Below are 23,840 nucleotides of genomic sequence, written 5' to 3' on the forward strand. Positions count from 1 at the left end.
TATGTCAAAAATCACATCATGAGCCATCATTAAATTTATTTTAATGATATTCAAGCTGAAAACTCAATTAGATTCTCTTTTAATCTTGTTTAAAGCAAAGAATAGGAAACCACCTGACTTGCTAAAGGATTCATTACTCAATCATTAGAGTAATTTACTTCCAAAAACAATATTTCTAATATTTCAAATTGTACCTCTGTTTAGCAACCCAGATGTTTTTACATTTCCCCACCTTGGGAGAATGGCAAATGGGCAATGGTAAAAAAGGAGGAGAGAAATGAGAATTTGCACAACAGTTCTCATGCAAACCAGTTTTAGGAAAATGACATAGGAATAGAATATGTGAAAATGAATACCTTCATAACAGACCATGCCCTCATTCCCTTTGTAAGGTTTTTGTGTGAATTTTGGAGTCTGCACACTCCAGGGTGAAGACCACTGGACTAGGGAAGTGTAGTATGATTGTCAGCCGGCATGACGTCTACTTGAGATTTACCGTAAATTCAAAGTGAGACCAGCTAGTATGGTGGTGTGGTTCTCTTTCCCTCCAGATACATTCAGTTACGTGTGTGCAATGGCAGAGTTGGCAGAGAGTGAGGGCTTTGCCAAGAGTGCTGGGAATGGATGAAGTAGCAAAGGAGTCAAGGCTGTGTGCAAAAATAACATCAGGCTTATTGGTGAAGTCCAGTCAGGAAGGTGAGTACTAAAATTTCCAGTTCTTAAGGAGGAGCTCTTCCAGGGTAGCAAAGTGAGAAGAGAAGAGAGTCACAGATCAGGCTTTGGACAGTTCTAGGATTTAATGTCAAGAAACCATGGAGATCAAGAGTCATTTGAGAGGTAGGAAGGGTATCAAAAATTGTTGGGTCTTGGAGGTTAAGAGACAAATGTCCCAAGAAAGTGGAAGTCTACTTGTCATCTGCTGCTGCAAAATCAAATAAGAGGAAGTCTCTAAAGTTCACTATATTTAGTTACATGGAAGTTATTGGGGAATTTAGGGAGAGTAAGCCAAACAGATCTTTACATTTACTTCATTGAATTTTACTTTTCTTTTTAACAATGTGTATCAAACTATCCTAAAATTTCATGTCTTAAAACAACAGCCATTTAATTAGCTCACCCTTCCACGTGTCGGCAGTATGGGCTGGGATCATGTATACAATTCTTTTAAAGCAAGGTTCTCTCTTGTATTTGTTATCAGCTGCTGGTCAGTTGATAACTATGCTTCTGAAGACTGGCTGGGTGTTGCTGGAATGATAGGAAGCACTTCGGCCTCACGTCTTGTCATCCAGAAGACTAGCCTGAGTGTGTTTGCTGGCAGGGTTTCAGGACTGAGAGCAGAACGTACAAGGCTTCCTGAGGCTTACGCTCAGAGCTGGTATAAGGTCACTTCTATCTTGTTTTACTGACCGAAGCAAGTCACAAGGCCAATCCAGATTCCAGGAGTATGGAAACAAGGTCCACCTTTTGATGGAGTACCTGCCAAGACACACTGTCAAGAGCCTGGATAACAGGAAGTAGGGGAGAATTGGAGACAATTCAACACCTAGATGGATTCAGAATTTGGGATACAGAGTGTAGGGGAGAGAGAGTCGGCAATCATGGGGTTATACAAACCCACAAACAGCCCACAGAGCAAGTCAATCTGAACATGTCATGACCAGAGGAAACCAAAACCACTTCTGGCCTGTGCTGGTTAAGTGAAGCATTTCCTCCTCTTACTTCCCTGCATCTGTCTTTGATGGGTACGGTGGGACACTGAGGAAGGCTAAAAAGAGATGCACAAAGAAGCAGCTGGACACATTGCCTCTTTTTCCTAACACAGCTATCCAAGTCAAGCCAGTGATAGCTGGCCAAGAGAAGAAACTTCATTTAAAATAAAGTGTGGAGGACTTTCCAGAGGGAGATTGAGCAGATACACTCTGTGGCCTTCTTGAGTATTGTTCAGAGAGGAAGGAAGAGCTAGCCCCACAGGGCAGATTCCAAGAGACCATGGGGTAAAGGATAACACTATTATCAGATTACAATCTGCAAGTACACAGACGCATGTACTGCTACAGAAGTTAAAAACTACAAATTGTCGTAAGTGGTATAAAGGAAATAAACAGCATGAGAGAGAATTAGTGATATAGATAGTGGGGAGGCACTGAGTTCCTTGATGGAGAGGCCCGAAAAGGGCACCCCAAGGCGACTTGAAGTAAGACAATGAACCAGTCCCAGTGTTTCAGGCAGAGGGACTGACTAGTGTGAAGTCCCAAGCCAGGAAAGACCTTGGCATGTTTGACACCAATTCTTTTTCCTTTTTAACTACAATTTATGGGATAAAAAACACATTTTACTGCTGCAATCCAGAACACATACGTGTCTAAAACAAAAATTTCATGAAATTCTTCTTCTACATAAAATGCTAAAATGTACTCTGATATTTTATTTCACTTCAGAATCATTGAGATATAATTTGCATACTGTCAAATTCACCCGTTTCAGGTGTACAGTTCCATGTATTTTGACAAATGTATATAATTGCATACATCACCACAATCAAGATACAGAACACTTCCATCGCCTTCAAAATTCCTTCTTGTCCCTTTGTAGTGAATCCCCTTTCCCACTGTGAAGCCATTGGCAAGCACAGATCTGATTTCTGCTCCTATAGATTTAAAAAAATAGTTTTTCTTGATGTGTCTGCCTACATGTTTATTGATTTGGTATCATTGATTTTCTTATTAACTTTTTAATTTTTTATTTTTTTACTTCATTACATTTTTGTTTTGTTTTAGCAGGGAGGTAATTAGGTTTATTTAGTTATTTATTAGGAGGAGGTAATTAGGTTTATGGGTTGACTGATTGACTAATGGAGGTGCTGGGGATTGAACCCAGGACCTTGTGCATGCTAAGCATGTGCTCTACCACTGAGCTATACCCTCCCTCATCAATGATTTTTCTCTATTGTTTTTCTGTTCTCAACTTCATTGATTTCTGCTCTAATCCCCCTTATTTCTTCCCTGTTTACTTTGAATTTAATTTGCTCTTTTTTCCTAATTTCTTAAGATGGAAGCTTAGATTAATGATTTGAAACATTTCTTGTTCTTTAGTTTAATGTTTACATTTCCATTCAGGTGCCCCTTTACCTGTGTCCCACAAATTTTGATATGTTGTGTTTTCATCTGCATTCAATTCAAAATCTTTTCTAATTTCCCTTATGATCTCCTCTTTGACCCATGGGTTATTTGGACGTGTACTGTTTAATATGCAAGTATTTGAGAGATTTTTCAAATATCATTCTGTTATTGATTTCTAATTTAATTCAGTTGTAGTCAAAGAACACACTTTTTATGATTTCAGTTATTTAAAATTTGTTGGCAGGGGACGGGGTATAGCTCAGTGGTAGAGTGCATGCTTAGCATGCATGAGGTCCTGGGTTCAATCCCCAGTGTTTCCACTTAAAAAATTTAAAAAAAATTTTTTAAACAACTTTATTGTGGTATAATTTCTGTCCAGTAAACTACACATATTTCAGATGTACAACTTGATGAGTTTTGATAGATATATACACCTATGAAACCACCATTTCCATCAACTCCCCAAGAGACGCAAATTTCAAAAGAGGCATGATGACTGTCCAGAATCTCTAAGTGTGCAGGGTCACCTCTGGTGCACCCCCAGTGTTCTATCAGACCTCTAGTGATGATGAGGTCCCTGGTGCTGCCACATCTCTGCCCCCATCACTGTCCTTTTACACCGAGCTTCTGCACAGAAGGACTTGGGTGGTGCATCAACCTCCTTCCACAGGCCTCAGCTCCCACTGCTGGGGATGTGGTCTTTATTGGTTCTTATCTTCTCCCTTGTTCTAAAGCAGAAGGTCTTCGCAGGGAGTTCAAATTTCCCCCATCCAGGTATAACTTGATTCATTTTGTTTTTTCACTCATTCACTTAATCAAAGTCAACAAATATTTATTTATAGCCAACTTTGTGCATCCACATTCCAAGCATGGGAGTAGTGGTGAACAAAAATTAGGTCACTGCCCTCATGCAGCTTGTGGTCCAGCTGAAAATACTAACATTAGTGAGACATTACAGTGAAATGTGAAGTGAGTTACGATAGAGGAAATAAAACGTGCTCTGAGAGGTATGGAACAGTGACATCTAATCTAGTGTGAGAGACAGTAAAGAGCTTGCTAAGGATGTGAAGTTCAGGATAAGAACTGAAGGATGAGTAGAAGTGAGTCCAGTAAAAGAGTGGTTGGTTGGGGGCTCATTGTTTTGTACAAATTGTTTCTAAAACATTTCATGAGATTATTATTACCTGGATACAGATTTATAACCAACATTAAAAACAAGGGGGGAGGGTATAGCTCAGTGGTATAGCACATGCTTAGCATGCATGAGGTCCTGGGCCTAATGCCTAGTACACCATTAAAAAAGAAATTAAAATAAAAACAACAACAACATACACCTTTCCAGAGAACAGATAAAGAGAGTATGCTTTCGAACTATTTTATGAGACTTAATATAACCTTGATAACAACATTAGACAAAGACGGTTCAAGAAAGGACAACTATAGGTTAATCTCACTGACAAACATAGGTGGAAAAATTCTAAACAAAAGTTTTGTAGACCAAGCCAAGCAGTGTGTGTGTGTGTGTGTGTGTGTGTGTGTGTGTGTGTGTGTGTGTGTGTACTTACTAACCTGACAATTAAAAAAAAACATAAATAGTGATCATGTTGTTTGTAAGGATTTGATTGTCTGCACAGAAAACCCAACACATTATCAGAATTGATAGGGGAACTTAGAAACATTTTTAAAAAGGAGATTAATAACCCAAACAATTAGTTTCCTTTATAGCAGTAGCAGATAGTAAGAAAATATAATTTTATAAAAGCTCTTTAGAATACAATAAAAAATTTAAGATAATTAGGAATAAATCAAGCAAAAGTGTTCAAGAAATTTTGGAGAAGAATTACAGCATTTTATTGAAAGACGCTAAAGAAGACCCAATAAATGCATTAATGGATAAGGAGAAAATATTACAATGATGTCAACTCTCTGCAAATTAATTTCTGCATCTAATTCAATTTTAATAAAAATTCTCAGTAACATTTTTTCTGGACTATATAGTATGTCACATCCATGATCTCTTTTAGTTTTTGTCATTGCCTCTCTATCTGCTCATCTGTCTGTGCGCCTTACTGGACAAGAACTTCAAAAAAGGCAGGGACCATGTCTGTCCTGTTCACTGCTATATTCCCAGCATCCAGCACAGGGTGACGTGTTGGAGGTACACCAGGCTCCATTCAGCTACAATTGGCCTAGAATAAGTGTGTCTCACACTAAATTTGCACCTTGCATAAAAATGAAGCAAGATGTTAACACTGATTTTTCTTTTATAACTAGGTTTTTCTGAGGACCAGTGGTCAGACAAAGGAAGGTGGTTCCCTAGACCTACTTTAAAGGGTGTATCTTCACTGGATCTTTGACACTGTTTTTTGGAGTGGTAATGGACTTTACATAGGGAGTGGCTGTCTCCTGGAAGGCCTGTCCACACAGATGGGGGTGAGTGATGCCTCCTTGGCAACTGGGCCTAGGGTGGGGGTCTTCATGGCTAAGGCAGGGACCTGGAAGAAGAGAGGGCACCCAGAGACCCCCTGGGCACCTTCCAACACTTTCCATTTCCCATTAAAGACATGACATTAGAATAGAGAAAACCAAATTTCTTTCTTCTAATCAAACCTCTAGCCCACTTAAATGACCAATTTTTTCTAAGTCTAGATATGAACATTTCCATTATGAGAAACTCTCCAGGATCTTCATTCATTGTGGTTTGTTGTAGTGGGATCTTGTGATACATGGTTAGAAATAATATTCCTGTTCAGCTTGAGATGAAACACGGATGATGCCTGGATTCTGAAGGTGCCCTCAAGCCCAGTGCCACATGGCCATTCTCAGCCCTAGTCTTGCTTCCCCTCCCAGTTTAGATCTGTGCCTTTGGCTGGATTTGGATAGTTTGGGAGAGCAGGGAGAGGAACAAAGAGATGACAGAAGAGGCTCCAGCCATCTGTTTGGAGTTAATGCCAGGAGTTCTCTTACTTTTCTGAGAAAACCACTGGGGAAATAATTACCACGTGGACAAAAAAATCTCTATTAGTCTTAGGGTAGGAAAACGCAAACAGGAATTTTCCAGCGACCCCCATCTGACTTTTGTGTCCTCAAAAACATGTCAATTGATATCATTTTGGAGGGGTATTTACTCCTTGGTCTCAAGGAAACCTTTTTTTTTTTTTAATTCTTATTTTTTTTTATTGAAGTGTAGTCAATTTACAATGTTAGTTTCAGGTGTACAGCAAAGCAATTCAGTTATACACATACATACATATCTATATTTTTTCAGATTCTTTTCCATTATAGCTCATTAAAACCTACACCTATACCTGTACCTGAACTTCTCCAGACTTCATATCAACAAAGTTCTTTTCTTGCAATGTTTCCTATTAGATATCACTGTGACCTGTAACTGATTTGAACCAAGACTGAATTAGTCTTTTATTTTGTAAAAATTTTCATGCCACACCTGTTACTGAAGTCTTCAAAATTACAATTTTCAGTGGCCACATTATATTCCACATGTTCTCAAATGCCTTTCTTTCATTGAATCCATCTCATTTTACAATCATACACTGAGTGATGTGGCTGTGTGTTTCATATCTGCCTCTTCATTTGATTGTTAAGTTCCCTAAGGGCAGGGTCATGTCAATTCTGGCTCAGGGTTGAATCACCAGCAGCAGCATACACAGTAGATGCATTGCTCCTAATATATATATTATATGTAAAACATACATGTTATTATAAATATATAAGTTCAATTTACATTACATAATATAGTTTTGTCATCTCCTATTTAATAATCATCCACTGGTGAACATTTTGGTTGTTTCCAGTACTCTGCTTATGTAAACCTTTTATGCACATTTCCAATTATTTCCTTAAACTAAATTCTTAAATTGGAGTGATACATTAAGAGGTGTTGGTACTTTCAAGTTTCCTGAACTTTTTTTTTTAATGGAGGTACAGGGGCTTGAACCCAGGAACTTGTACATGCCCAGCATGCACTCTACCACTGAGCTGTACCCTCCCCCCAAGTTTCTTGAACTTCTAGGAAAGAAGTACCAATTTATACTCCCAGCAATAATATATAAGAGTCCAGTTTGTTAGGAAAACATATTTCATTCTTCTCAGTTTCTTTTCATTCTATTTATCTTTTGGTGTAATATATTCATACGATGCAAAATGTGAAAGTACTCCTCCCTGCCCTGGCACACTTAGGGCTGCCTGGTGTTCGTGTCATCTTGGTCTTCACTTCCTACTCAGCCTAGACAATATGGAGGCTTTTTTTTCTCACCCCCAAAGGCTTCTTTTTTGGGGGAACAAAAGGCTAATGGTGCACTTCAGACCTAACGGTAGTTATGTTCTTTAATGGTATTTTTCAGATAATATGGTTTTAACTACACTTGTAAAACATTTTTGAGACTTGTTTTGTATATTTTCTTAGTAATACACATATTCATAAATTTTAGGATGTAAGAGTCGACATGTTTTAAATTATTAATTCTGTTGTTCTAAGTTTTTTTTTTAAATTGAAGTATAGTTGACATACAATCTTGTGTTAGTTTCAGGTATACAGCAAAGTGATTCAGTTATACATATATATTCTTTTTCATAGTCTTTTCCATTATGGTTTATTACAAGATATTGAATATAGTTCCTTGTGCTATACAGTAGGACCTTGTTGTTTATCTATTTTATATATATAGTAGTTTGTATCTGGTAACTCCAAACTCCTAATATATCCCTCCCCACCCATTTCCCCTTTGGTAACCGTAAGTTTGTTCTTTATGTCCGTTTCTGTTTTGCAAATAAGTTCATTTGTATTATATTTTAGATTCCACATGTAAGTGATATCATAAGATATTTTTCTTTGACGTACTTCACTTAGTATGATAATCTCTAGGTCCATCCATGTTGCTGCAAATGGCATTATTTCATTCTTTTCTATTGGTGAGTAGTATTCTGAATGGCACATTTTAAAAGTTATTTTCTAACAGATGGTTGCTGATGATAGAAATGCAAAAGATTTTACATATTAATATTTTTCTATATTGATTTTGTAATGCAGCAGCCTTGCTAAACTCACTTATCAATTCTATCTGAATTTTCTTTTGGGGTTGCTACACATGCAAAATTTCCTCTGCGATACTCACATACTTGTTTCTTCCCAATTTTTTCTATATTTGCTGTTGTTTATGGACTGTCTAAAACTTCCATTATTGTATTGACTAGGATTATTGACAGCAGGTATCCTTGCCTTGTTCCTCATCTTAAGAGAAATGGTTTCAACACTTCACCATTATTGTGCTGTGTGCTGTTAGATTTTTGAAGATGTCCTTTATCATGTTATGGTTTTTTTCTTTAGTATCAATGGATGTTGAATAGTTTGAGTCACTTGCATCAATTAAGATGAATAAACTTTTTCTTCTTTAATGCCCGTATTTCTCCTAGTCTAACATTTGTTTAACTTTCATAAATGTCTTTTGCTATACATTTCTTCTTGGGTTTCTTCTCTCAGTTCTCCTTACCCATCCATTAAACGTTGGTCCTCGCCCGTTTCCTCCCTCATTCCTCACTCTTTAAGCTCTTGCTTCTTGTAGGTTTCCTAGGACTCCGAGGCTGGGGGATGACGACTGGGTTTTCAGTCTGCTCCCCTCCCCAAGCACGTTTGAATCCAAATTAAATAATAGAAGATGGGTGGCTTGAGTTCCAGTTTGGCCAATCTCCAATTATGCACCAGGCCAAATCCCTTAGTTCCCTGCCTTTCCGTCTCATAAATCAGATCCCTGTCCTGTCTAGTTCCAGGATTGGTTGGAAACTCAGCTGAGTAAATGCAGTAGAACCACTCTGCAAATTATTCATAGGTAAGGAGTTATTGTTTTTATTACTAAGATTATTAGTAGTGTGAGATAACCGATATAGCTTGGATTTTGAAAGCTAATGGAATCTAGATCCATTCCCAAACAGCAGTGTGACCTTGAACTTGTTACTTAATCTTTCTAAACTTGTCTCCTTCACCTGGCTTGCAGATAAGAAACACAAAGCATTTGACACACAGTAAGAGCTCAGTGAACTTATCGATTATTAAAAGAGATCATGCACGTGCAGTTAGCTTGAAAAGCATAAAATACTTCATAAACGGAAGTAGTAAACCCTGCACAGGTTCTAGGCACAGAGGGACCCAAGCCAGTTCTCCAGCACTAGGAACTGCGCCCAGGACATAGGAGGTAGGGTGAGGCGGGTGACTGCAGAGAAAAATCCTCTTCCCCTGGGCCTCGAATCCCCATTGTCGGGCTTCCATGGAGCGCCAAGCTGTATTAAAGGTCCCTAAGTTTGGTGAGAAGTGCCAAAGTGACCGGTGAATGGGCAGACTCGGCCACTCATATCAGCGCGGAGGATCCAATTCCACTTCCGGGATCGGTTTTAAGTCGCAGGGATGCCGTGCGCTACAGCCTCAATCACAACGATCCAGTTCTGATTAGCTAACGAGTGCACTTCCTACTGTCGTCGCTACGGGGCGCTCGCCCCACCCCGCGCCTTGCTCGGGTCCTTGTTTGCGCACGCGTGATTCCTTTTTTTCAGCGTCCCCGCCCCTACACCAGTTATGTTCCGGCGGCGTGCTCCAGGCAATTTCTGACGCACGAAGCGGCGGCCGGGAGCCGAGCGGAAGTCCAGTGCGACTGCTGCTAAAAGACGGGTTGGGTAAGACAAGGAAAAGTGGAGCCGGAAGTGTGACTAAACCGCCTGCCTCTCCGGCGCGGGGGAAGCAGGAAAGAGAAGGAGCTGGCTGGGAGGGGTGTGGCCTAGGGAGGCGGAGGGCGCTGCGATTGGCCCTCGGCTGTGGTGACGGCGACGATTGGCCCCTGCGTGCGGAGCGAGGTGAGAAGGGTAGCGGCCGTTAAAATTCAAAAGTGGCGGGTGTGGCGCGGAGCTGGCAGCGCCGAAGGCCCGAGAGCGCGTGCTCTGTGTCGCGAGCTGGCGAGAGAACGCAGGTCCCGGGAGCCTTGGCCCCCTGTCCTCTTCCATTGCGCTTCCCCGGCGTGTGTGGCACGGAGCTGGACATGGAGCCGCAGGTGAGTAGGGGCCGGCGCGGGGACGACAGCTGGCCGCTGCCGATGCAGACGTGCTGATGAGCTCCCGAATCCCGGAGGGTCAAGATCCAAGCACCCTCACAAGGTTGACGAGGATGAGGAATGGAGAGTGGAGAAGGCAGGGAGCAGTCCCAGGAGGTCAGAGGGCAAGTCTACCTGCCTTCCCTCAGCATCCTAGAGTACCCTGCGCCCTTGCTCACTTTCGTGTTTCCAGGATTTTCCATTTCGAATTCTCAGGCTTGTCTGGACACATTCCCATCTGTCCATTCCTACGTATTATTGCAGTGTGTTATTGAGAAGGGTGAGGTCTGAGATGACCTGTACCTCTGGGGAAATGGTGCTGAGGCCGTGTCCCTGCTGACGTCCTTTTGTGTCACCTCTTTACTGCCGCTTTGAGGCGTAGGAAGGGGAGAGAGAGAGTGATGTGTCCTGAAGTACTCCTCATTCTCTCTCCTTCCCCAGGTTTTGTAGAGATCTCTGCTCAGTGGAACTGGATAACTTAGTTTCTTCTCTTATCAGCGCCCTTCTGCACCGCACAACCACCTGCAGCCTCCCCTCTCCAGTGGAGAGAGCTGTGTTTGTGACAGTGAGAATGGATTGACTTCTGGTGTCAGAAAAGGGCTCCTCCATGAATCCTCTGTTTACTAGTATTTCCCATTCAGATTTATCCAAAGTCAAGTTTCAACTTGAAGAGATACTTTGTATCCTGCCAGCCAGAGGGCGGAGCAGTGTGATGCGACAGTGAAAAATAATAGAAGCCTTCTCATATCTATTCATCATCAACTATTTACTGGGCACTATGACTATGTGCTTGAGGCGCAGCAGTGAACAGGCAGAGATCTCTGTCATGGAGCTGACATTCTATTGGAAGGCAGACATATGTGATAAGTAAATTATATGATGCTGTTACGAAGGTGATAAGTGCTATGGAGAAAAGGCAAAAATTGGGCAGATTAAGAGGGGGAGGGGAGGCCAACTGGCAGGTTGGTTAGACGGTTAAGTAGGGTGGTTTTAGTAAGCTCCATTAAGAATGAAGTGAGGTGGAAATGGAATGGAGTGGGAAGTTGTGGGAAGGGAAGTCAGGTAACCGAGATGGGAGGTTGTTGATCCCATTGCTTCTTGCTGTTGTGAGGACTTTGACTTTTACTCCCAGTGAGATGAGGAATCATTGGATGGTTTCAAGCAAAGAGAGACAAGATCTGTCTTAACGTTTTAAGAAGACCACTCTAGCAGCTACTCTAGACTATAAGGGAGCAAGGATAGAAACAAGGAGGCCTATTAGGAGTGGGGCAGTTTTTCTCAACTTTCACATTATTGGTATTGTATTGTTGGGGGCTGTCCTGTACATTGTGTGATGTTTAGCAGCACTCCTGGCTTTTACCCACTAGATGCCAGTAACAACCCATACCTAATCATGAACATCAAAATGTCTCCAGAGTAAAGTCATCCCTAGTTGAGAACCAGTGGAGTATGGTAATCTAGGTGAGAGATGATGGTGACTTGGATCATGGTAGTAGCAGTGGAAGTAGTAACAGGTGGTCAGATTCTCGATAGATTTGGAAGATAGAGTCAGCCACGTTTGCTGATGTTAGGTGTCATATGTAAGGGAATGAGAGGACTCTGAGTGTTTAGCTTGAGCTACTGAAAGATGGAATTATATCAACTGAGATGGAGAAAGCTGCAAGTAGAGGAAATTTGAAGGAGGGTTGGACATCAGGAGGTCAGATTGGATGTGTTAAGTTTGACGTACCAATTAGATTTCCAGGTGGAGACATTGGGAAGGCAGTTCCATATGAGTTTCTGGGCAAGGTCTGGGCTGGAGATAGACATTTGGGAGTTGTCAGCATATGAGGGTATCTAAAGCCATGGGAATGGACTATGTGTAGATAGAGAATAGAGAGACCACCATGAAAGTTTGGAGAGATGAAGAGGATCTACCAGTGAGGTAGGAAAGCCAAGAGGGGATGGTCTCTCAGAAGCTAAATGAAGAGAGTATATTTAGGAAGAGAAGTGAACAGTTTTATCAAATGCTGCTGAGGGGTCAAGAAACACAAAGATGAAGAACTGATTTAGCAACACAGGGTTACTTGTAACCTCGAGAGCAGTTTGGGTGGAATGGTGGGAGTGAAAGCCTGATTGGGACAGGTTTAGGAGAGAAAAACGCTTTTAGGTTGGAAGCAATAATAGCACATGTTGTATGCTGATTGGAGTGATCCAGGAGAATGTGAAAGTGATGGTGTAGAGGAGAGAAGAAAGGATTGCTGGAACTCTGTTCCTGAGTAGGTGAGAGGTGTGATGCGAATGTGGAGGGGTTGCCTTAGCAACAGGGCAACCATCTCTAATCCTGGGAAGTGGGTATTTCCAGGAGGGGTTCAATGAAAAGCTGTTTTTATAGAAGGTTAAGTGCTTATGCTTATTGTGGAAAGTTGGGAGCCATCATGTCTAGCTTTATAGAGCGGAGAAAAATAAATACTGCACTCCATGGAGTTGTCCTGAATTAACAAACCTTTGAACACATTTTCTGAACCCACACAAATCCCAGGGAGATACATCTTTAGTAGACCCACTATGATAGTGTAGAGAGAACGAAGGGCACAGTTTATTTTAAAATTCAGTGGGTTTTTTTCCCCTCTGTTTTATTTAATGGGGGGGAGGTTAGATTTGTTTGTTTGTTTATTTTAATGAAAGTATTGAGGATTGAACCCAGGACCTCATGCACGCTAAGCATGAGCTCTACCACTAAGCTAAATCTTCCCCCCCAAAATTCAGTGTTTGAAATCCTTAAAGAAAAATTGGGGTTTCATACTAGATTTGATTCAACTGAATTAAAATAAGCATTCTTTGTACATATTTCTGCAGGTGGCAGGAAAAAGAATGCCACCTCCTTTTTTTTTTTTTTTCCTTTTTATTTGTATAGGAGCCAATGGTTTGGATGTATCAAAGTTCGAGTATTTCCCTGCTGGTAGACATCTAATTTCATTTCTTTAAAAATGTATTAAGTCCTGCTGTGTAGCTGACATTGTACCAGGCACTCTGGTTATATATAGTTGTGTACAAAACAGATATGTTCTTGTGATGCTAATAGTCTAACGTAAGGAAAAGCAATAAACCAACAAAATTTAAAAAACCAAGATATCATAATGTTTCAGAGTTTTCTCTATAGTGATGCTCTGTGAACATCCTTGAATATATCTCTTTGTATCCCAGGTAGCTCAGCCTCACTTTCCCAAAGTTGAATTTAGTATTTCTTAAAAACTAGCCCTTCAGGTACTCTCAGATCTTTCCAGATTATTTCTTACAACTGCCTGTGAATCTGCAATGATTTTAAAATGAAAAGTTTAATTAAAAAACAAAAGACAACAAACCCAGGTTTTCTGCCTGTGATCTTGGCTAATGGCACCATGGCAGGCACCTTGGAGTCAGCCTGGACTCCTCCATCTCCCTCACTGCCTGCGCTCTACCTCCCTCCCCTAATCCAGCTCCCTGTTAGGTCAGTACTTGGTTTCAGTAATCCAGCCCCTCTGCTAGCTCCCCACTGCCCGGAAGTCTCTTTGATGGATTTCTGCTTAGCCTTCAAACTCATAGAACATCCCTTCCCAGCTGAATTCCATGAGAATTAAACTCTAATATCCTAAGGCATCCTTTATATCTAGTGAATTAACTTCTCTCTTAGGCACCTAGAATAGTAAGATCTGTTTACATCCTTGGGAGAACTGAGAAAACAGATCATTTTCTGTGGAGCTTAATGCTTTTGTACCCCCAGCTTGGAAAGGCTGCCCTAGTAAGTAAGCTCTGAGAAGGCAGGGACTTTACATTTATTACTCTTGCCCCAGGGCCTAGAACAGCGTCTGGTCCAGAGCAGTCATTCAACAAACCTAGTGCAATGAATCCTTGTTGAATGAATGAATGGATGGATGAAGGAAGGAAGGATGCCATCCCGCTGCCTGTGATAACCCTCATCTTTTATTTCCATTCAATCTTGCATTGCTAACAGTTCATTTTTTCAGTTCAAATCTAGTCATACTATTCTCCTGACTGAAAAAACATCAGGGTCCCTCTTGCCACCAATAAACCCCAGACTCTCTATCTCGGCATACTGACTGCCGCAGTCTTTTCCCTTCTGCCTGTGTTTTCATCTGTGTACATCCCTGTGTTCATTTGAACAGAATAATTTGTCATTCCTCGCATGCACCCCTCCTTGCTTTCTGCCTAAGCCCATTAAGCCAACTCTTTCTCATCCTCAAGGTTCGGCCTAAAAGTACCTTTCAGAATTGTCCCTTGACAGTCTCCCTGTCCAAACTGGATGCCCACCCCCTCCTTTGGGATCCTTTTATGATAGCACTCAGTAAAGATTTAATTATCTCTTTAAATGCTTCTCTTCCTCTGCTGTCCCATGAGCATATTGAGGGCAGGGACAACATCTGTTACTCCAGAATCCAGATCATTTTCTGGCATATCACAGGCACTTTGTAAATATTGAATGAATGAAGTAAACTGAATGGCAGAGTGAGACTGGCCTTGGCATTAAGTGTTACCTATAGTGAAAACCAGAAGTTGATTCCACACATGGGGCTTTCCTAATGGTGGAATAGGAATAGGGTGACCACTTGTCCTGGTTTGCATAGGCGTGAACTGGTTTTAGGACAAATACTTGTGTCCCAAGTATTTGGCAAACCAGAATGGTTGGTTACCCCAGGTAGGACTCACCATGGGGTGGACATAGTCCCCAGGCACCGAACTGGGCTGCTTAGAGGAGCAGATCTTTCTTTCCCTCTGCCCCCACCTCATACCTATACTTAGGTGCTCTTGAAACTGGTCATGGCTACTACCTTCTAGTCTTCTCCAGGCAAGTCAGCCTATGTACAGCTCATTATTATTATTCACAATAGGCTCTCTCATATATTTTTCACATGCCTGATCAGAAACTGTACCTAGCTCTCCACATATGCAGGGCTAAAGCCTAAACTACCTCCTAGCTTGGCATCAGTGCCCTGCAAGGCAGTGTGGTCTAGAGGTTAAAAACATGGCCTCCAGTGGGAGGGATAAATTAGGAGTTTGGGATTAACAGATACATACTACTTTATAAAAGTAGATAACCAACAAGGTCTTACTGTGTAGCACAGGGAACTATATTCAGTATCTTGTAATAACCTATAATAATGGAAAAAATCTGAAAAAAGAATCTGATAATATAATATATGGAGAGTGAAAGAACTGAATCACTTTTCTGTACACTGTAAACTAACACAACATTGTAAATCAACTAGACTTCAATTAAAAAACAAATACATAAACAAACATGGCCTCCAGAATGAGACTGTCTAGATTCTAACCCTGACTCTGCCTTTCACTCAGCTGATGACCTCAGAAGAGCTATTTTACCCCTCAGTGCCTTCCTTCCCTCCTCTGCAAAATGAGGCTAATAATAGTAGCTCCTCAGGGGGCTGCTGTGAGGAGTAAGTACATGGATCCATATAAAGCATTTAAAACAGTGCCTAATAAATGTTACCTGCTCCTCCCACCCAGTCTTCAGCCTTGTGTATCTTCCAACTTTCTCTGTTGGTTTCCCAGCCATCCCATGTGCAGCTTAAGATTTTGCCTTCCACAAGGAGTGTTGCTTTTTCTCTGCTTGTTTCAGTACTACCGTTAAAGTTAGCTGAAGTCCAATATCTGTCTGGCTTTTCCCTTTGAGAATGCCCCCTCTTTTGTGTTCTTTCCCCCCTCTCTCCGTGGTTTTTGGCTGGCACATAATCTGTGAGCCCCAGTTGGTGGCACAAGAGGTTCTCAGTTGATGCTTGTTGGCAGCAATATTGAGAATTAGGCTGTAGGGGGTGGGGGCAGGGGGCAAAAAAGGGAGTTCTTAGAACATTTGGGTCCCAGAGTATTGTCTTCAGGGTCTCTCTCTTCCCAGCAGAGGTCCCCCTTGCTGGAAGTGAAGGGGAACATAGAGCTGAAGAGACCCCTGGTGAAGGTGGCTTCCCGGCTGCCTCTCCCAGGAAGCAGGCGTAAGAGGGGGCCTGACCAGATGGAGGATGCCTTGGAGCCTGAGAAGGTGAGCTGTCTTTGGAAATCCGCACGCGCGTAGGCGGGTGTGTGTGTTTGTGTGCGTGTGTGTCTGTGTCTTTGTAAAACAATCAGGGAGGGTAACTGGATTCCAACCCACCCTTGTCTTTCCCCCAGAAAAGGACACGAGGCCTGGGCACAACAACCAAAATTGCCACGTCTCGCCCCAGAGCACCGGTCCTCACCACAGTGCCACCGACACAAGGCCAGACCGCAGGTGGGCTCCAGGGGTGGACAGAGGCCAAGGGCACAAAGGCCAGTTCTCTTTAATTCACTTTTTTCTTTTCTTTTCTTTCATTTTTAGCTTATTTTGAATAGGTAATACATTTCACTTGTTTAAAAATTCCAAAGGCACTAAAGGTGTTATACAGTGAATAATCTCCCTCCTGCCCGTGTACTCGAGCCACCCAGCTTCCCTCCCCAGGGGCAACTCTGTGTCCTTCCAGGGATAGTCTACGGGTATTCCAGCAGTTATGGGCATGTTCCCCAACATTTTTTACACAAATGGCAGCATCCTTTACACATGATTTTTCCCCCTCCTGCTCTTCTTGCTTATCTTGGTCCAGCTTGTCTCTTGGCATGTTGGTCCTAGGAAGGATATCTCTAGAGTTATTCCAACTCAGGGGAAGAGGGAAGTTACCTTATTTCTAATCTTCTGAAAAAGCAACCCCTCTGCCGCTGGCCCAGCCAGAGTACGTGCCACCCTGAGAATCACGACTCTGCTTTTCTTCTCTCCCATCTCCTGGCAGCTCCAAAAGTTCCCAAAAAGACAGGACCCCGATGTTCCACAGCTGTTGCCACAGGTAACGGTGCTTAAGAGCTGGGGCTGAGATGGGATCTTGTGTAATGCATGTCTGTGTGGAAAGGGAGAATGATGGGAGTGGAGGGACACTGGTGCTGTAATTCTGTATGTTGCCTCCCATTTCTCTAGTGTTGAAGAATCAGAAGCCAGGCCCTGCTGTTCCTGCCCAGAAGCCTGGCAGTAAGTGACAAATATAATCATTGGGTGAGAGGCTGGGATAGGGAAGAGGAGATGGTGAGTACCCAGAAAAATCCTTCTGGTCTCTTCCCTGTCTGGAGGGGAAGGAGATGTAGCCTTAGGTGTGGAGCCCTGAAAAGCTAGGAGAGAGGAGAGGTAGAAGGCCAGGACTTCCTGACCTTTGTCTCTTCTGTGCCCATCTTAGCAGCAGCTGCTCCTCCAATGGTGGGAGGGAAGAAGCCCGGCAAACGTCCAGCCTGGGACTTAAAGGGTCAGTTATGTGACCTAAACGCAGAGCTGAAGTGCTGCCGTGAGAGGACTCAGATGCTGGCCCAGGAAAACCAACAGCTGCGAGACCAGCTCAGGGAGGCCCAGCAACAGGCCACGGCCCTGGGGGCAGAGCGGAGGGTGCTGGAAGAGGAGTTGGTCAGGGTCCGGACCCAGGCCGAGCAGGGCCAGCAGGAGCTGGGGAACCTGAGTGCCCGTGTCCTAGAGCTAGAAGAGCGGCTGGGCACGCAGGAGGGCCTAGTGCAGGAGCTCCAGAAAGAACAGTTGGGATTGCAGGAGGAGCGGAGAGGCCTGGCTGCCCGGCTGGAAGAGCAGGAGGTAAGGGCCAGATTTTCACCTAACGCTGACCCTTCTTTCTAGGTTACCCTGAAGTCACTTTGGGCTCAGAATCTCTGACCATGTCTCTCCAGCAGTACACGGCTGTCCTCTACCCTTCTCCACCCCAGCCCGCTCCTGATTCTGTCGTGCTTTCTGTCCCACTTCACCCTGTCCTGGCTGTTTTCATTGCTCTCCCTGGATCTATGTCTCCTCTGTTTCTCCATCACCCTCTCTTTCTTTCTGTCTTTCCTGATCAGAAATCCTCATGCATTCTCTCTCCCTCTTCTCACCCACTTGACTCCTCGGTGAGCACCAACTAGATTGAGTTACTTGCAGTCTCTCAAATGACTCAGTTCTCCATGCAGCATTTTGCAGATGCGCTTCCTTCTTTGTGGGATATTCTTGCTCTGCTCCATCCTTCCCTTGGTGTGTCACTCCCGTACTTTCAGTTGTCAGCCTAGGTATCATATTCCTCGTGCCCCTTCTGGATATTCCCATAGCATTCCTCTTCTAGTACCATCATTCTGGTTTTTTTGTGTCCTCCTTTATCAGACTGTGAAGTCCTTGGGGGCAGGGACCAGCCTGATTCCCACCCCTATCCCATCATGACTTGTTCTTATTCTTGATTGCATCTCACCCTCTGCATCTGTTCTGTTCTGGGCAGAGGAGGCTGCAGGGATCAGAGGCGGCTCTGTTGGGCAGCCAAGCAGAGGTGGCATCTCTGCAGCAGAAGACTGCAGCCCAGGAGGCCTTACTGGCTGAGCGGGACGAACGTCTCCATGGGCTAGAGATGGAGCGCCGACGGCTACACAACCAACTACAGGAGCTCAAAGGCAACATCCGTGTATTCTGCCGGGTCCGCCCTGTCCTTCCAGGGGAGTCCACCCCACCCCCTGGCTTCCTCCTGTTTCCTCCTGGCCCTGGCGGGCCATCTGATCCTCCAACGCGACTCAGCCTCTCCCGGTCTGATGAGCGGCGTGGGACCCTGAGTGGGGCACCAGCCCCCACCACCCGCCATGACTTCTCTTTTGACCGGGTATTCCCACCAGGGAGTGGACAGGACGAAGTGTTTGAGGAGATTTCCATGCTGGTCCAGTCAGCCCTGGATGGCTACCCAGTATGCATCTTTGCCTATGGCCAGACAGGCAGTGGCAAGACCTTCACCATGGAGGGTGGGCCTGGGGGAGACACCCAAATGGAGGGGCTCATCCCTCGGGCCCTGCGGCATCTCTTCTCTGTGGCCCAGGAGCTGAGTGGCCAGGGCTGGACCTACAGCTTTGTGGCAAGTTACGTAGAGATCTACAATGAGACTGTTCGAGACCTGCTGGCCACCGGGACCCGGAAGGGCCAGGCGGGTGAGTGCGAGATTCGCCGGGCAGGGCCGGGGAGTGAGGAGCTCACTGTCACCAACGCCCGATATGTTCCTGTCTCTTGTGAGAAAGAGGTAAGCACTGAGGGGCACTAGGCCTGGAAAATGAGGAGACGTGGGCAGGGTGACACAAGATGGAGGTGGACAGAGAAGGGAGCAGGAGAGAGTTGAAGGATGAGGTGCTACGTTCAGTTTGGGCTGGTGGCCAGTGAGGTGCACCTGCCTTAATAGGACCAAGGAACCAAGGAGAGAAGTGATGCTTCTGCTGAAGCGGATGCCACTAACCTCCTGCCTGTTGATCTCAGGTCTCACTTCCCACCACTCTCCTTACTGCTCCTCAGCCATGCTAGCCTCCTGACTGTTCCTCAGCTCACTAGTCACACTCTCGGGTCAGGGCCTTTGCACTTGCTATCTCTTTTGCCTGAATGTTCCTCTCCTGGAATGGCTTGCTCCCTCGCTGCCTTAAGATTTTAAGGCACTGAGGCCATCTCTGGCCATCCTATCTGAAATTACAACCCTTACCCCATCCTCACACACTCTGATTTTTCTGTTTTATTTTCCTCCTTAATTCTCTTAGACATATTATGCATTTTACTTATTTATTTTGTCTTTCGCTGGCTAGAAAGGAAGCTCCAACAGAGCAGGTGCTGAGTCTTACCCATTGCATACCTGACATCGCTATGTACTGACTTCCTGCCCGCCTTTGCTTCTTGCTGCTCCCCATCCCCAGGTGGAGGCCCTGCTCCATCTGGCCCACCAAAACCGGGCTGTAGCCCGCACAGCCCAGAACGAGCGGTCATCACGCAGTCACAGCGTGTTCCAGCTGCAGATCTCTGGGGAACACACTGGACGAGGCCTGCAGTGCGGTGCACCCCTCAGTCTTGTGGACCTGGCTGGGAGCGAGCGGCTAGACCCCGGCTTAGCCCTCGGTCCTGGGGAGCGGGAGCGCCTTCGGGAAACACAGGCCATTAACAGCAGCCTGTCCACCCTGGGGCTGGTCATCATGGCCTTGAGCAACAAGGTAGGAATGGGGTGGGGACAGATGGAACCTGGGGAGAGGTTGGGGCTGGCCATGCTGAATCCTGCCCTGTCGTAATCACCTGTCCCCCCAACCCTCTAGGAGTCCCACGTGCCTTACCGGAACAGCAAGCTTACCTACCTGTTGCAGAACTCTCTGGGTGGCAGCGCGAAGATGTGAGTGGAAGGGGTCAGGTGGGAAATACGGTTAAAGGTGGGAAAGGGGAAACAGTGGAGACCAGGTCCCAGCTCTGCCCGGTCACTGATGCTGGGGCCTGGCCCCTCTCTCTCTCCACAGGCTCATGTTTGTGAACATTTCTCCCCTAGAAGAGAACGTCTCTGAGTCCCTCAACTCCCTACGCTTTGCCTCCAAGGTGCGGTCACTACCAATCCCAGCCTTGTCAGGCCTCCTGGTGGTTGTAGGCTTCTCCATCCTGACTCTCTGTCCTTCAGGCCAGGGGGGACATTCATCCAGAAAGGATTTACATTTGCCAGGCATCTGGAGCACTACCTACTTGGATCCTTTTTTTTTTTTTTTTAATTATTGGCTTTTGGGTATTTTAAAATAAGTATTTAAAAATAGGTAGTTGAAAAGTTAAAACTATATAGAAAGCGAAACACAACAAATGAGGTGTTTTTTTTTTAATTTTTTTTAAGGGGGGAGGAAATTAAGTTTATTTATTTATTTATATATTTTTAAATCAAGATACTGGGGATTGAACCCAAGACGTTATGAATGCTAAGCACGCCTTCTACCACTGAGCTATACCCTCCCCCACCCCCAACAAATGAAGTTTTACCATAGCCCCTGATCTACCCCATTCTCCCCACCTGCCCTAGTAGAGGTAGTCATTTTTATCATTTATCATTCTGCTTATCCTTCCAGTGTTTCTTTTTGCAAATACAAGCAATATGCATGTGCTTTTCCCTCCTTATATAAGACACCTCTCCCCCTCTCTCTTTCATATATATGTTGTCCTACACCTTTTTTTTTCCTTTTTTTTTTTTTGTTTTTTTGATTAACAAGACAGCCCCAGGATTGCTTGCCACCAGCACATGGAGATCATCCCATTATTTTTACATCTGGCTGGGACTCCACTGAGTGGATGCACCAAAGTTTATCCACCAGTTCCCTCTACTGGACACTTGGATTTTTTCTACCCTTTTTCTATTACAAACAAGGCCATGTTGACCAACCCTGTATATATGTCATTTTGAATTTTTTTTTTTTTTTTTAGTTATATCTAACTGTCTAGGGAGAGATTCTTAAATGGGATTCCTGAATCAAAGACAGGTTTTTCAGACTACTCCAAATAGTGTGAATTCAGGCTCCAGTCCCCACAAGGGTCAACTGTGTCCATGGCCTTTAATTCTCTAGGAGACTCAAGCTCCCTCCACTATAGTTAAGTCAGGAAGTTTCTTTACTGTCTGCCTCTGGAGGGTGATTTTTTTTCTCCCATTTTTCATTAGCCCTACGGTGGGTTCTGGCTTTATTCAGGGTCTCTGATCAGGCATGCCCTTCTGCTGCACTCTTGCCACCATGGAAGTCATCAGCCACCTTAGCACCCTGCCCTGGTCTACTTTAGTCAGGATTTCCCTTGCTATCTTGTAAGTTCAATTAAATTTCAATTAAAATTCTATCAACATCATTAACACTCAACAACATGAACTTTTTAATGTCCTCTGATACCCAGTTTATGTTAAATTTCCTAGTCGTCTTAGAAATGTCTTTTATACGTTAGGTTTGTTCCAGTCAGGATCAAAGCAAGGGCCACTTATTCCACTTGGCTGAAATTGTCTCTTAAGTTTCTTTTAATCTATAATAACCTCACCCCCTTTTATAGCATTTATTTGTTGCAGTAGGGTCATTTGTCCTATGGCACATACCATATTCTAGATTTGGGCTGGTTGCTTCCTCTTTCCTCCACAGTTCTTGTTATCTGGTAGTTAGATTTAGACATTTGATTTGAATTGGGTTCAAATTTCTTTGGCAAGAAAACTTAGACGGTGTGATATACTTTCTAATGCATCATATCAGGAGGCACCTTATATCTAGTTGTTCCATTAATGATGTGAAAATTGATCATCAGATTTGGGTATTGTCAGCCTGATCTATCTATTTAAAAACTATCAACTTTTTCTCCTAGTGATTTTATCACACAATGATATCTAGATCGATTATTGGGGAATTTTACTCTGTTTGTTTGTTTGGGTGAGGAGAGGGGAAGGTAATTAGGTTTACTTATTTATTTTTAGAGGAGATACTGGGGGTGAACCCAGGGCCTTGTGTATGCTAAGCATGTGCTCTACTACTTGAGCTATACCCTCCCCACTATTACTGGGGAGTTTTTAAATGATGGTTTTCTGGTTTTCTCAGTTGTTCTACACTTATTAGTTATGATTCTTCTATAAAGAACTTCCATTGCCATCTATTTGGTTATTCTGAAATTCAGTTCATATAGGTAAGATAGGGTAAATGCTAGATTCTTTGTCAGTTTTCAGTATTATAAATTGATATCCTGGCAACTTCCAAAGGTAAACAGTGAGGTTTTATCTGGGAGGTAACATTTTACAGATAACTGTATTTTTGGTATATAACCTTTGCAGTCATTATTCTTTCTGATACTCAAATTGCCCATTTTTGACCAGTGGAAGCTCCAGCTTGGCTCCTGTGTCCTTTGGACAGGTCCCCAGTAGTCTTTACTTCAGATCCATCTTGTACATTTCCTGCCTTAGACTTGGAATTATTAATTCTCCAAAGAGCCTTGGTTCCTAAATGAGTGTTACTTGTTTTATCTAGCTTATTAAAACCATTAGTGGTGGGAGGGCTTTGGAGTCTCTAGTTAACTGTACTGCTAGAAACGGAAGCTCCTCTCTCTGCTCCATCCCTTCTCAGGCTTTTTCCCCTCTTCCATACCTAGTATGCCTCCTGGGCATGGGAGACCTCTGAGACCAGACTGAACCTGCTTTTAGAGGCCCTTTTTCAGGATTGTCTGAGGGCAGCCCTGTTATTGGGAGTTGGGAAGTGATTCTGGGAAAACTGTTTCGGTTACTCCGAAAACCTTTTAATCCTGTCTATCTAAACCCCCTGTCTGCAGGTGAACCAGTGTGTTATTGGTACTGCCCAGGCGAACAGGAAATGAAGACGGAGCTAGATCCTCTGTGTGTGTGTGTGGGCGCGAGGAAGGGGGGCTGGTGGGGTGTTCTTTATTGTGGGGTGCTGTGGTATCTGGGCCTATTAAATAAAGAAGAGTTTTTTTGGTCATTTTTTTAAATAAAGGTTTTATTAGCGGTTGCCCAGTAAGGGAAATACTTTTCATATCTGTAAAGATGGGAACTGTCGATCATCCATTCTGCCAAACATTTGTGTTTCGCGGGGCCAGAGCTTCGGCTTTCTCCCTAACTGGCCATCCCTGGAGTCGAGGGGCGGGGGCTTCAGCTCCCATACTCTGCCCTCCTCATCCACGTCGAGTTGTGCCCACTGGGTATCCACAGTACTAGTTGTTTTCCCTTTGCCACAGGCCACCCCAGCACCAGGCAGGAACTCCTTTGGTGAGTGTGGGAAGGTGGAAACCCGAGCCCGGGGCGGGACCGGCGCGCCCGCCCACAAACTG

The 23,840-nt window shown here is 43.9% G+C and overlaps 1 protein-coding gene across 3 annotated transcripts; it reads left to right on the forward strand.

The window, feature by feature from the left end:
- Positions 1 to 9,793: 9,793 nt before the first annotated feature.
- KIFC1 (kinesin family member C1) lies at positions 9,794 to 23,491 on the forward strand. 3 transcript variants are annotated; one of them, XM_014555700.2, is made up of 11 exons: positions 9,794 to 9,980; positions 16,107 to 16,244; positions 16,373 to 16,472; positions 17,005 to 17,058; positions 17,187 to 17,237; positions 17,440 to 17,840; positions 18,505 to 19,284; positions 19,940 to 20,230; positions 20,330 to 20,403; positions 20,525 to 20,600; positions 23,325 to 23,491. In XM_014555700.2, the coding sequence occupies exons 2-11, from the start codon at positions 16,218 to 16,220 to the stop codon at positions 23,367 to 23,369; spliced, it is 1,899 nt and encodes a 632-aa protein (XP_014411186.1). In that variant the 5' UTR covers positions 9,794 to 9,980; positions 16,107 to 16,217; the 3' UTR covers positions 23,370 to 23,491. The 3 variants fall into 3 exon arrangements, with proteins under 3 accessions (XP_014411186.1, XP_006180565.1, XP_014411185.1); XM_006180503.2 differs by lacking the exon at positions 9,794 to 9,980 and adding an exon at positions 9,987 to 10,174; XM_014555699.2 differs by lacking the exon at positions 9,794 to 9,980 and adding an exon at positions 9,987 to 10,174 and having other exon boundaries at positions 17,443 to 17,840.
- The last annotated feature ends 349 nt before the right edge of the window (positions 23,492 to 23,840 follow it).

The sequence above is a fragment of the Camelus ferus genome, chromosome 20 (assembly GCF_009834535.1).
Source record: "Camelus ferus isolate YT-003-E chromosome 20, BCGSAC_Cfer_1.0, whole genome shotgun sequence".
Classification (NCBI taxonomy): Eukaryota; Metazoa; Chordata; class Mammalia; order Artiodactyla; family Camelidae; genus Camelus; species Camelus ferus.